General features: G+C 50.1%; 1 protein-coding gene across 2 annotated transcripts in view; it reads right to left on the minus strand.

The window, feature by feature from the left end:
* The window catches only part of ATL1 (atlastin GTPase 1), a 32,258-nt gene that overhangs the window by 14,810 nt on the left and 4,309 nt on the right, over positions 1 to 13,139 (minus strand). For both annotated transcript variants that reach the window (XM_055804126.1, XM_055804133.1), the window contains exons 2-6: positions 6,022 to 6,269; positions 5,253 to 5,387; positions 4,323 to 4,427; positions 3,592 to 3,642; positions 1,308 to 1,364 (exon numbers count right to left, since the gene is read on the minus strand). In XM_055804126.1, the coding sequence (XP_055660101.1) occupies positions 1,308 to 1,364; positions 3,592 to 3,642; positions 4,323 to 4,427; positions 5,253 to 5,387; positions 6,022 to 6,269 (596 nt within the window). The remainder of the gene's footprint in view (positions 1 to 1,307; positions 1,365 to 3,591; positions 3,643 to 4,322; positions 4,428 to 5,252; positions 5,388 to 6,021; positions 6,270 to 13,139) is intronic.

The following is a 13,139-nucleotide window of genomic DNA, read 5'->3' on the forward strand; positions in this document are numbered from 1 at the left end:
CATTTGTTGTATTTTTTAACCTTTTATTCCCACTTCTTGACCACAGACACCCTATAAACCCCTTAGGACTTCCAGGAAGGTGGTGAGGACAGCAATTCTCTTTTTACGTTAGAAGGTAAAAGTAAAATAGCTGTAACCCATTCCCAATTACTATTTGTGTTTTTACAGCATGTTTTTCTCTCTGCTATCTCCCACTTTGAGAAGCTCACAAATCCTCATCCATCTACCACCTAACCTAATGTGGATGACAGCTGGAAGTTGGACCAAGCCATTGGGACCACCAGAGAGCATCAGGTTAAAGGAACGACCTGTACAAGGAACGACAAGAAGGCCAGAGCCCCACAGATGGGATCTTCCTTCTGTTTACCATCCCCATCGTGCAATGAGCCCTGCAGCCCCACTGCAGTGTGAGGATGCGGGGGTAACTCACAGCATTGCTCCCTTCATCCCCTTAGGCCCTGCTCCCTGCCTCACACCTGGTCCCACAGACCTCTAAAAGCTTCCAAACCTGTTCAACCGCCCTCCCAGGTGCACAGGATTCAGTGCAGCCATAATCAAAGCCATACAAAATCACAACTCCATCTGTTAAAGGACTGAAGCTTTTGTGAGCTGCCACAGCCATGCCACGGATACCTTCTGCCCCCCTCCCTTCTGCTTTATCTCTTTTCACCTATATTCACTCTCCTCCTGGACAGGGCTGTCACAGCCAACTATCCTCCCATCCCTGCAAGTGCTCACAGCTCTGGTGTCCAGAGCAAGCTGGAGTCTGGCCGACACTCTCCCTTCTTTGAATGCCAGATTTTCACAGGTTGGGAAGCAGCAGGGTGAACAGATGTCCCTTACTTGAAATTAAGACCCCACTTAAACTGAGCCTTCCCACAGCTCTGCTGTCACTCACAAAACCTCTGAGCTAATCCTCATCCTTTCATTTTGCCAGGAGCAGGGATTCCCAGGGCAGGCAGCTTCAAACCCCTCAGAGCAAAGGCTGGGGAGAGTCCCCGGGTAGACAGCATGACAAACCTTCTGCACAACCTGACTGCTCTCCAAGCCCAGCAGGACAGGGCAGAGCTCTCAGGATGGCAAGGGTTCAGAGAGAGAAGAAAGAGGGATGCTGGATGTGTTTGGAAGGCTCTCTGAGGGCAGGAAAGCACAAAGCCTTTGCTTCGTGCAGCTGAGCCAGTCCCAAGGCATCACCATCTCCTCCTGTCTTGCAAACTGCAGTGACACCTCGTGGTGAAGCCACCCGGCCCGGGGCCAAGCCACCTCCAGCAGCGGGGACACGTGTTGGCCAGAACCCTCAGACTCACCTGGAAAGGTTTCAAGAATGTCTCCTCCATGGCCAGCCGGCCATACTCGGTGAAGAGCTGGAAGTTGAAGCAAAGAACAAGAGGCCTGTTAGTTTGCCAGTCTGCACGGCTGGGCGGGCGGCTGCGGGCCACGCGGGCACCAGCAGCACGGGACCGCTGTCGACTCGGCACTAACAGCACCATTTGCAGAGCTGGAACAGAAATTGGCCGGCTGTGTGCCTGGCTCTGGGCTTTTGGTTCACATCTGAGAGGCACATGGAGCTGTTAGGGACAATCACCGTGCTGACCCCTCACGTGAAAGATCTCAGCCTGGAATTTTTGGCTGCCAAATCTGTGAAAAATGGCTCACATCAGCTGCTGGCTGTTGCTTTCATACCAACCAGAAACTTCACGTGCTGCAGGGGATTGCTGGAGCCCTGCTCTCTTTAAACAGCCCAAGAAGAAGCGGAAATGAATTCAGAAGTAAGTACTTTTCCCTGCAAACCCCCACTGTGCAAAGACTGTAAGATCAGCCCACCAGCAAGATTCGAAGGCTCTCCAGACTCTCTGGACTCTAATTTCTAATTGAAGGTGCAATAATGTATCTCACAGATGCCTAAAAATGGGTCAACTTGTTAAACAATAATGGCTTAAAATCCAAACTGAAGGATCAGATTTGCAATGGGTAAGTTCAATGTTAAAAAGGCATTATTGTTAAAAATATTTACTGATTGAAATGATAAAGTCTTCAAAAACTGGTTTTTCTAAGCTGGACTTTTGCTTTCCTTTTTCTTAAGCTCCTGGAAAAAACTACCTAAGCAATCAATCAATCACCTAAACAGAAGAGAAAGCTAGAGGTAACACCACCAAATGGACAGGACACCTGTGCCACAAAAATCCCATTAGCTGCTTGTCTCCAGCAGTCAGGGCTGTAATTGCCCTTAGGGGTCACCTGTATTGAGCCAGTACCAATGTCAATAGCCAGACTTGTAAATGGCTATCTCATTTCTTTGGGCTTCTGACAGTCCAAAGAGCCCATCCTACAGCATGAACACTGCAGCTTCTAAAGGTGAGTGCCAAGAGGACGGGGCCAGGCTCTTTTCAGCGGTGCCCAGCGACAGGACAAGGGGCAATGGGCACATGCTGCAACACGGGGAGTTCCACCTGAACGTGAGGAGAAACGTCTTTACCGTGAGGGTGCCGGAGCGCTGGGACGGGCTGCCCAGAGAGGCGGTGGGGTCTCCTGCTCTGGAGACATCCACACCCGCCTGGACGTGGCTCTGCAGCCCGCTCTGGGAGACCCTGCTTGAGCAGGGGGGTGGGCTGGGTGAGCTCCACAGGTCCCTTCCAGCCCCCACCAGTCTGGGATTCTGTGATTCTACCATCAGCTTCCTCGTCACGTAAGTCAAATGAGCACTTCTACTGCCCCTACTCAGGGAGCAGTGGACAGCCACTCACAGCAGCCGGAATACAGTCAATGCATGGTTAATTACCCTGGGTCCCTCCCTATTACCAGTCACTTTAGCCCCTTACTAAAAGTCACTGCATGTTTCCAGGCCCATGGGTCAGTCCTGGCCTCTGATGGGCCTCTGCTCCCTGAGGAACCCAAGCATGATCCTGTGGAAGGAACACAAGCCATGCGAGCTACATCCAGTTTGTGGCAGACTTGTGAACGCTCCACACTGAGATGGCCTGTGATGGGTACTCTACACCCATCCTGCACAGTCCGTTTGATACTGTTCTAACCTTGTCATTAGAAAGTCAACTCAGCCCTCTCTGACTGCAGCACCATCCATGGCAACTGGTTCCATGCAGTGCAGACATATCAAAAAAATACTGCTTTCCACTTGGCAGCAGCCCCGTACACAGCTGAAGACCATCATCCCCTCTCAGTCACTTTTGTCTCCTGACTTAAGTCTTGGCTCTTTCAGCCTCTCCGAGCCCCTCAGCCATCTGCTGCAGCACAAAGCATGGCCATGGACCCTTTGCAGCTTCACAGGCCATCAGCCTTGAGGAAGACACGTGCCCCAGAGACAGGAACAGTCCCTCCTGCCAAGTGCCCACTGACCACCCTGCCAAAGGACGCAGGCCCCCAAGAAGCCACGCTACGAGAGCACAGGCAAGACAGGTTTCAACCCAAGCAACTGTTCCTCCATGCCCATGAATCAATATGAGAGCTGGGAAACTGAAAAACCCTTTTGTGGCTCCAAACGCAGACGGGCCTTTCCAGAGCAACACAGCTTGCGAGTGCAAAGCATAACCCAGGTACCCCAGTGCTGCGGAGCCCCAGCGACAAGGGTCTTACCTGCAAGTGCTGCAGATCATCCTCCTGCACATTCTGGGACAAGTTATAAACCTGCATTTAAAAACAAAAACTTCAGAGCACTCAGAATGGCCTGTCCTTCTGGTCAGTGCATGGGCTGGTGCAGTTATAGCCTACAACATTACCATGGGGACACGGGCAAAGTCCCAGGTGGTGCGCGGTGCCAGTACAAGACAGGCCCCAAATGCTCCAGCATGGGAGCACCAGGGCTGTCCTGCCCCAGCCTGGAAACCTGTTTGGTCCAAATGATGTTCCTTCTTCTCATTTTTATGATGTGCTGAGCTCTGTACCAAGGCACAACTTCCATCCCGTTCACGCTGTCCTCCGAGAGCAAAGGCTGGGTGGTTGGAAGGGAAGCCCTAACAGGCTAGGGAGTTAATGGAGTGTGAACACCTCCAGCCCAGAGGATTCTCCAGCGGCACTGAGCCAAAAGCACACCCAGTTCCTCAGACCAAAGCTTCTTCCTCTTTGGTAGCTGCAAGCAAAGCGGTGCATCTGCTGCTGGCCTTGCTTTTGGGGTGAGATGAGGAGGTGAGACTGTTTCCTGTGATGATGGAGTCGCGTGTGAATCCTGCACTCAGTGCAGCCAACATGCTGGCCTTTGTCCTCCCACCAAAGGTCCTGGCCAGCTGCTGTGTTAGGCTGATGCCAAGCTACTGGGGTTTTGCCACCACCTTTTAGGAAATGACTCCTGGAGACATCCCCCTTCTTACCTGTATCGAGCTGATCATTGTGCTAAGGGCAAACACAGTGGCTGAATCCCGCAGGGTGGACTGGCTGTCAAAGGTCCCCTGCGTGTCCATCAGCAATACGGCGACCTGAGAGGCAGAAAGTTCCACGTCAGCTTGGACGCACCCATTCAGCACCTGCACCCAAGCAATATCGCTCTCAAATGCCAAAGGCGGGGTGGGGAGGGGGGGCGGGAATGTCAGCTGTATTACTGTGCTGGGAATCTCCCCACTTCTGCCTCGGACTTAAAATGGGTGGAGGACAAAGGAGAACAGCAGCCCCAGTCACTCGTAACAGCGTGATGACTCAAGCAGGCAGGGAAATGAATGCTATGCAATGCAGAGGAGGGAACTGCTTTGCTCCTCAAATACTTGCTGTCAGTGCAGATGGGTCTTTTCCTGAGTCTGCGTAGTATCGCACCTCCTTAGCCCAAACCGCATTCGGCTAGTATTAGAAATCACACTGTGAATAATTCTGTGTCATTTTGGCATTGGGCTCTTCCTTAAAGAGTAGACAGATACCAATATTCCTGGCTATAAGCTGAATTTGCAGAATGCCCCAAGATCCAGTTTGCATTGTATTTGACCAGCCTGAATGAAGACACTCCATTTTACAGCTACTGCTCTAGGAAAGGGGAGTAGTTTCCAAGGACCTCAGATTCAAGATCCCCGGGAATAAGAGGGATGCCCAGAGTTGAGGGACACCTGGAGGGCATAACAGGGACACCTAGACATCGTATCAACTCACTGCATTAAAGCCATTCATGTCAAATGAGGGGTACGGTAATGAAGAGCTTCTCTAAACTTGCACAGGCATTTGAGCCACCTAAGACAAGGCGGGAGAGTCTTACAAAAGCTGGAAGAGAAAAATGAGTTGACCAGCAACAGACAGCTATGCAACAGAGAAGCGCACACCTTTTTACCATCGGGCTTGTCCACCAGGAAAACCTCACTCCATATCTGAATGCCGGTTGTCTCTCGCTCAGACCCTCCCCTCCAGGAGAAACCAGTCAGAGGCTCATTGTAATCACCAACCCAGTCCACTGCTTCCTGCAGGTAGGAACAGAAGTTGCTGGAGTTCTCATCTCACTTTGGTTTTCCACTTTTCCTCTGTGCTGCATTCACCATAGTGTAGCCCCTATAAAAGAGGTTTCCTACAGGGCAGCAAATGTGAACATCTCTCCTCCCAAGTCAGGAGCCCACTAGAGACTCGCTGGTGCACAGAGCTGTGGAAGGATCCATTTTATTTTATTTTGTAAAGCCCATGCTAATGAGAGGCTTGGAGAGGGACTTTTTACAAGGGCATGGAGTGATAGGACAAGGGAGAATGGGTTTAAAATAAAAAGACGGTAGATTCAGATGAGATATGAGGAAGAAATTCTTCCCCGTGAGGGCGGCGAGGCGCTGGCCCAGGCTGCCCAGAGCAGCTGTGGGTGCCCCATCCCTGGCAGAGCTCAAGGCCAGGCTGGATGGGGCTGGGGGCAGCCTGGGCTGGGGGGAGGGGTCCCTGCCCGTGGCAGGGGGGTTGGAAACTTGAAGATCTTTAAGTTCCTTTCCAGCCCAAACTATCCTGTGATTCTGTGATTCCGAGAGCACCAAGCCAGTATCCTGTCCAGCTCATCCCTGGGAGCAATGAGCAGTAGGACCACACCCCTGGGAAAAGCCACCTCAGCTGAAGCCATACCTTATTGTACATATACCGCAGCATGAAGTCCATCAGGAATGATTTTCCTTTTCTAAAAGCTCCTGCAACAGACACAGCCACAACCTCTTTATCTCTGACAGCCTCTGAGAGAAGGATGCGGTTCAGTGCAGCTTCATCCAATTCAAAGGAATGGTCATCTTTGACAATGAGGACTTGCACTGGTCCTGCCTTCCTCACGGACTCCTCCTCCTCCGAGCTCCACTCGTAAGTCTTCTCTGCAAAACTACCTGTGTAAACAAGTAAAACAAGAGCTCTTAGGTTCCTTCTTTTGCAAAATGCTGAACCACAGGCAGCAGAGCTGGACAGGGTAGTAACAGGCCAGCCAGCCCAAATATCCATCCCAAAACAGCATCATTCAGAGCAGATGTCTGTTTAACCTGTCCTCAGACATCTTGCTGGAGTCTCCATGCCACTTTGAGGCCATCTGCCCACATGCTCCCTGCAGGCAGAGTTCCCTGCTGCAACCTCCCTTGACAAAACACACTCATTACTTTTTGTCCTACAAGAGTTGACATGGAGGGCAGCTCACTCTCTTCTTGCCTGCAGCAACTTCTGATATACACAAAGACTGCCATGACACCTCCCTTAGCTTCTTCTCTGCTAGAAAAGAGAAGTTCAAGCCCCCAATTACCCCTTGCTACCACACCATCTAGGCATCTGACTGCTCTCCTCTGGACACTCCCCAACAGGTCCTTCCTGAAGGCCAGATCAAAAATGGATGCAGCACTCAAGCTGAAGTGTCTCAGTACCTCATGCCTCTGTCAAGGGACACTGCCTTGATGCATCCTGTGCAACTGCTGTTTCTGTAGCAACAACAGAATCCTTCTCCATCTGCAGTCTGCAGTAATGCTCAACGTGTCATCTGCTGCTTCTGCCGTCAACCTCATCGACCGCATCCCCCGAGACAGCCTCAGCAGGAACCAGGCCACGAAGACACATGCTTACCCTGATAAAAGCCACTTCTTCACTCCCAAGTGGGAAGCATAGGCAAAGCACCGGCACTGCTCACTTTCGCACTCTGAAATGGCAGGGTTCCCTGCGGAGCTGCTCCCCAGCACAGAGGCGGGCGCTGCGCAGCGTTTGTACAGCCTTACAGAAGGGTCTCAGCTCCCTGCCGGGATGGGGAGGAGTGACCAGCAGGAGCCTTTGGAGGGGACAGGCAGGGACCCAGAGTTTGGTCACTGTATTCACACTTGGCAGCAGCAGCAGCATGCCAGATACGTATCTCCCACACGCTGCTCCTTACAGCTAACGACCCGATGGTCCATTTGGGCTGCTTTGCATACCTGACACAACACAGGAGACGATGGGTTTTGAGACTTGCCATCCACAGACGCTGTAGCCCTGGCGTTTACAAAGAGCAGGCCAGCTCCAGTAATTTTCCTTTCGTTGTGTCCAAACTTCCCAGCACAGGAAAGAGATGCCGTGATTAATCATGCCAGTCAGCTCACCTACAGCCACATGAAACCTCCTTGCCAGCAGGAAGGGAGCATGTGATGGAAAGTTCCCCATTTCTACAAAAACTTCCTGGTTTGTTGGCTCAGGCTGCAACTTTCCAAACACGGTAGCCTCAAGTTAAACCTCCTCAGTCTCTGTGTCAGTCCCTGATCTCAGGGACCCAGTTTTCAGCCAGTCCCAGCTGTTTCAAAGCACAAGGGCTACGCATGTGCATGCTAAAAGGCAAGCTATAAATACCAAGAGGAATACGGTTTGCCCATTCTGGGCCTCCAGCAGCAACTTCATATTTTAAATAACAGCAGTGCTTTTGTAGAAGTTTTTGATTTTCTACGATCCCGTGATGAAATATCAGGATCATTAAGCCTGGTTGCTAGGGGATTGCTGGTGGCTCTCAGACATATACTGCAAGCTTTCTTTGCTCACAGTTGAAAGACAAAGATCTTTTCTTCCCAATGCTTGAAGGTTTTTTAGCAAAACAAAAGTCCCAAATGCTTTGAAAAGCTAGATTCTCCACCAGACAGCAGCAGCTGGGGACTAGCAGCACCAAACTCCCTTCAAAAACCAACCCCTGCCCTGTGTTACTGCTTAGGGGCCTCCAAAAAAACAACAAACCTTCTCATTTCAAATACATGGACCCAGGATCCAGGCACACATCATCAAATAACTTGAAAAATGAAGGCCTCTAAGAGCAGTCAGTCCTCTTGCTGCACACACCGAACAGTTTCCAGCATTAAGATCTTCCCAACAAGCAAGTATGGACAGGTGCCAAAGGGCCACAGGCTCACGTGCTCTTTTTAAGCACTGCCATGCTGCAAAGTGCCATAGAAAGTCTACAATAGGAAATACCTCCTCTCCTGCGGTGGTTCCCAATGCCCTGCTCAGCTATCTGCGTCCAATTATTTTTTTTTTAGTTTTTACAGCTGCACAGAATGGATAGTGGAGAGATCCTTGTGTAAGATGTGACTCATGGCAGAGGCAGGAAAAAAATTGTAAACTGAATGAAATCTAAACGTTCTGGCTCTAGCCAAACTAACAAGGGTGCTGGTGAAATAGCTGTGACACTTCCCCAGACCAGGCAAGTCCACCTCTGGCTACGCAGACAGAGTGTGAGGGGGACCAGCATCTTACTCGTCCCATGCTAGCAGTAACAGGAGCTGCAGCCAGAGTGCCCAGCTGGGTACCAAGATGGGCACAAGCCCTGCTGTCTCTGGGCTTCAAGCACAGGGAAAGGCAGCACGGATGCCCCCAGCTCAGACGGCTGAGCGGACTGCCAGTCCTCATCACAGATCCGAGCGCCATGACAGGGGACTGAGGAGAGTCCCTCCCATCCTGCTACCAGAGGGACATTTGGTGCCAGGTTCCCCATCCTGCTGCTGCTGGTGCCTGGACAGGATCTCCCAGATCTTCTTCTCCCTCCAGTTCAGCTGCTGAAAAGAACGACAGCCTGTGCAGAGAAGAAGAGACTGTGCTGTCCCTTCAAAGCATCAGGATCTGTAAGGAGCATACTTTTTTTTAGCAGATATTGACAGATGTGGGAAGAATGTCTCCAGACAGGTCACAATCCAAAGCAGTCATGGTCTCCTAGGGGAAGTTCTTGCTTCCAAACACCAGGAAAACCAGGCTGTTTGCATAACACAGGGGCAAAATACAAAGTATTATGATCAGGACATGTTGCTTTCCCACTTCATTGGAGGTATCAGGAGAAAAGGCACTATATTAAGCAGGTCTCTGAACTAATTTCAGCCCTGTTATCTCTGCTTCTTTCATGTATGCCACCTGCAGACAAAACTCTTCCACATTTATTTCCATGTGATGAAACTTCCATGTTCTGTTTATTAGATTATCTGCCACATTGGAAACCCAGAGATTATTTTATAAGATGGCTGTGCATTACTGTAAATCAATTATTAGAACTGGTCTTTCCAGTGTAAATTAGTTATCTGCTTTGAAGTTAGTTGTACCTGGCAATGGCAAAACATCATCTGGCCAAAAAGGAAAGGAAAGAGATCTCAACTTTCCTAAACACACTCTTGTTTCTACTCATTTTCTAACCTGACTCCTCCTTTCTGTTGGCTCTCTCCGGCACCTTGCAATTACGTCAATTCTCAAGCTGCTCATTCAGAAATTGCCAGGATACAGTTCCTTTTCCCCATTTCATAACAGCTCATTGTCATGACTCTAAAGTGAAGTGGAATCCACATCTCCGTTCCATATGGTGATTTAAAGCGGAAAGGTGATCAGAATTCGCATTCATACTCACTGGGCTGTCAGACAGCAGCAAGGAAATGGCCCAATTCATGCAGACAGCCCCGTAATACAGGACATACTGTGCAATTTATTGGAGCCTAAGGAAAAAATAAAGCATTCTTCCATTACTCTAGGACTTATTGCTGGTTAAAATTAAATAAATTAAACCAGTATATTTCACATTGTGCCTCTGTACATACTGACAGCCAATGTCTTAGGTATTTAAGCTCCTGCAGAAGAATAAATTAGGTAAATTACACATCACTAATTATGCAATGTACCTTTGGTGAGTGCTTGTTTAAGCCTGTTCTTTCTTAGCTATGGAAGAACAGGTCACAGAAATGCTGACTGCTTTCCAGAGACCAGCTAATAAAGTCAGCTTTTCCTTAAATGAGTTTGCACAATAAACACATTTCATTCCAGAGAATGAAACGCAGCCGTGATCCATCATCTGTGCAAACACAGGCTGCCTAACCAGACCCTGAGAAAGCCAATTTGCCAACCCTGCTCTTCTGCTCTCTTGCATCCCAGGAGCCTTACAAGCACTGCCTATGAAAAGCAAAAGCTGCAGCCTGGGCCCCGATCCCCCCACTAAAATACACAGCTGTCATGCGGTGGTACTATTCTGAGGGTAGTTCAATGAAGTTACTTTACTGCATGGAAAAAAGGAAACTACCAAGGACAGAAAGTAGAGGTTCAATGGCAAGCTTTGAACAGAGCATTCCTGCAGCGGCCAGGTTAGCTCTCTAGGGATTAATTCACTCAGCAGCAATAGCTGTGCGGATCCTTTCTGAAGCTGTGTTCACCCCAGCTGTTTACATTACAAACGTATCACAGTGCCACCGATGATACCACGAGCCAAGTGCCGAACAGACCTTACAGTCAGGCTTGATCCGTCTGCACGCTCTCCAGAGAGCTCCAGCTTCCAGGAAGCTTATCTGCCCTCCGCAAACGGCACTGGCAAAGAAAGACATCTCTCCCCGAGCTGCAGTCTCCCTTGCACTTAACACATGCAGCTTGGCTGCTGCTGTGACATGAGTTCTGCTCACTCTGTTCATGCTGAACCATCTCTGCTGCACAACAAGCGGCCAATGATCATCGGTAAGGCTCTGAGGAGGCTGGGAAAGGCAGCATGTATCGCTTTGAGCATGCACCAGACATCCTCTCCTTCTCCCCAAGGCAGGCTTGCGCAGAGCTCTGCAACTTATACAGCTAATGAGGGAAAAAGGAGAAATAAAGCACTGAAGCAAAGCATATGTACTGGACAGCCAGGGCAGAGGGGGTGTTACAGAGCAATAACCTGTATCGATCCTGCACAAAGGATCAGATGGGATCCTGCACAAAGGATGCACAGCAGGGCACAACCACATCCTGAAGCACTGCAACTGCCATGGGAGCCTGGCCTGGGCAGCTGTGAGTTAGCAAATTCCCTCAGCACGGGGCTGCCATTGAGTGCCTAGGCTGAGATGAACCCAGGAGACAGTGTCCTTGAGAGGACTGAGCAGGGAAGCCTCGCTGGGTAAAGCCCTCTCTTACACCCATCTCTGCTCTGCGATCTTGCTGGCACCGCACTCTCCGAGGGTACCTAGCCAGCAGGTCAGAAAGTCTCCCAAGCTGGGTTTAAGAAGACACACACATTCACCACCCCTCTGTACCTCCTACCTGCAGGACATGGCTAACCACACGGCCACACAACTCTCCCTCCACCATGCTCACACCTCTGCTGGGATCTGTGATGCCCCCCCGGAGTCAGAGGAGCCCGGACCCGGGGAGGGGAAATGCCAGGCACTAGCCGTCAGTAGCACCCACTAACTAGAGCCGCGGAGCATCCCTGAAGCAGCACACACACACATGTACCTCCCGCGGGCCCCAGCCTGGCCACACTGTCTCCTTCATTTGGGGCCAGTGGTCTGGGAAATGCAGCAGTGAATGGAAAGAGAGAGCCAGACCTCCTCATGCCCAAGTGGGAAATCACTTGCACTTCCCCTGACTGGATGTACAGATGTAATCACAGCTCTGCCATCAACCAAGGTACAAGGCAGGGTCTTGATACCTGTGGAAATGAATGGTAAATGACACAGGTTGTGAAGATCTCTACACAGGGAGCTGCAGGGCATTGCCTAGAAACAGGTGAAGAAAACTGTCACTTAAAAAATCAGCCCTGTCCTTCAACAACCAAGAATGGCAGGTAAAAGGCCACACTTGGTACTCATTTGGGGTCTCACTTTGAGATCCCAAGCTATCCTCTCCAGAGTCAGGGTGAACTCTTATATTCCAGCGGCACAGCAGTGTTAACACCTCTGCCCAATGCAACCTACAGTCCCATGTGCTCCTGGCAAGCACCCCACTTCTCTGCACCCCAGGATGCTTGCAGCAGGTTGCCGAGCAGGGTGGCTACTGCTGCCAGGCCTGGTACTCATCCTTTGCTTTTTTTGGAGCAGTGGTAAGATGTAGAGCGCACCTTCTTCCCGCCAGCTCTGAGTCATCCAGCTGGCAGCACAGCGGCTTCAGCTAGAGCGTGGCCAGCTCAGCCCCTTTTCCCTTTGGCAGACGAAACAGGGAGATGAACGATTATGCTGATAACGTGAGTGGTTTAAGACCTTTCTGCATAAAAGACTGCTGACAGAAACAAGAGCTTGGACGATTACTGGCCACCAAACCTGCCTGTTACAACAGACACGTCTCAAATGCCAAAGTCTCATGTGAAACTTCTTAAAGACACTTCAGTTACATGAAGCTACAGTGCCTTAGCTGGCTCTGGAGCAACAGCAAAGCCTACTGCTGTGAAATTCCCAGGCTGAGCTCATGATTAGCATGCGTCAGAGACACAGGCACACAACTGCCCTGGGAAGAAAGCAGATCAGAGGTTTTTCAATAAGTTTTTCAGGAAGTTTGAGGTCACGCTAGACAGTTACGTGGCTATGTCCATGCCAGTTCATGTGCCGGGACTGGCTGATTCAAAGGCAAGGTGGGCAACTCCCAGAGGAAACCTTACTCCCACTTGTGATCATCAAAAGACTGTCATAAGAGAGCGCTACCAAAAGGCCATTACCTATCTGTCAGGTACAAATTCTGGGCCTGCTCACCCACATCTGAGCCTAGCCAGACTCAGGTGCGACATGATGGCTGAAACGCATCTTGCAAGAATATGTCTCCAAAACTCTCACTCCACCCCCAGCACACATTTTCTGCATGGTCTTTCATCCATTTCATTTGTCAGCAACCAGCCTCCCTCCACCACCAGTATTTGATTTAGTTACTTCTGACATGAAATTATCTTTACCCTTTTGTTGTTACAACTGCCTGAAAATAAAGTTTGGTAAATGTGCCATGAAATCCTAGGATACAACATGAAAGGCAATTACACTCTAAAGAAAATGTTTATGTATATA

The sequence above is a fragment of the Falco peregrinus genome, chromosome 1 (genome assembly GCF_023634155.1).
Source record: "Falco peregrinus isolate bFalPer1 chromosome 1, bFalPer1.pri, whole genome shotgun sequence".
Classification (NCBI taxonomy): domain Eukaryota; kingdom Metazoa; phylum Chordata; class Aves; order Falconiformes; family Falconidae; genus Falco; species Falco peregrinus.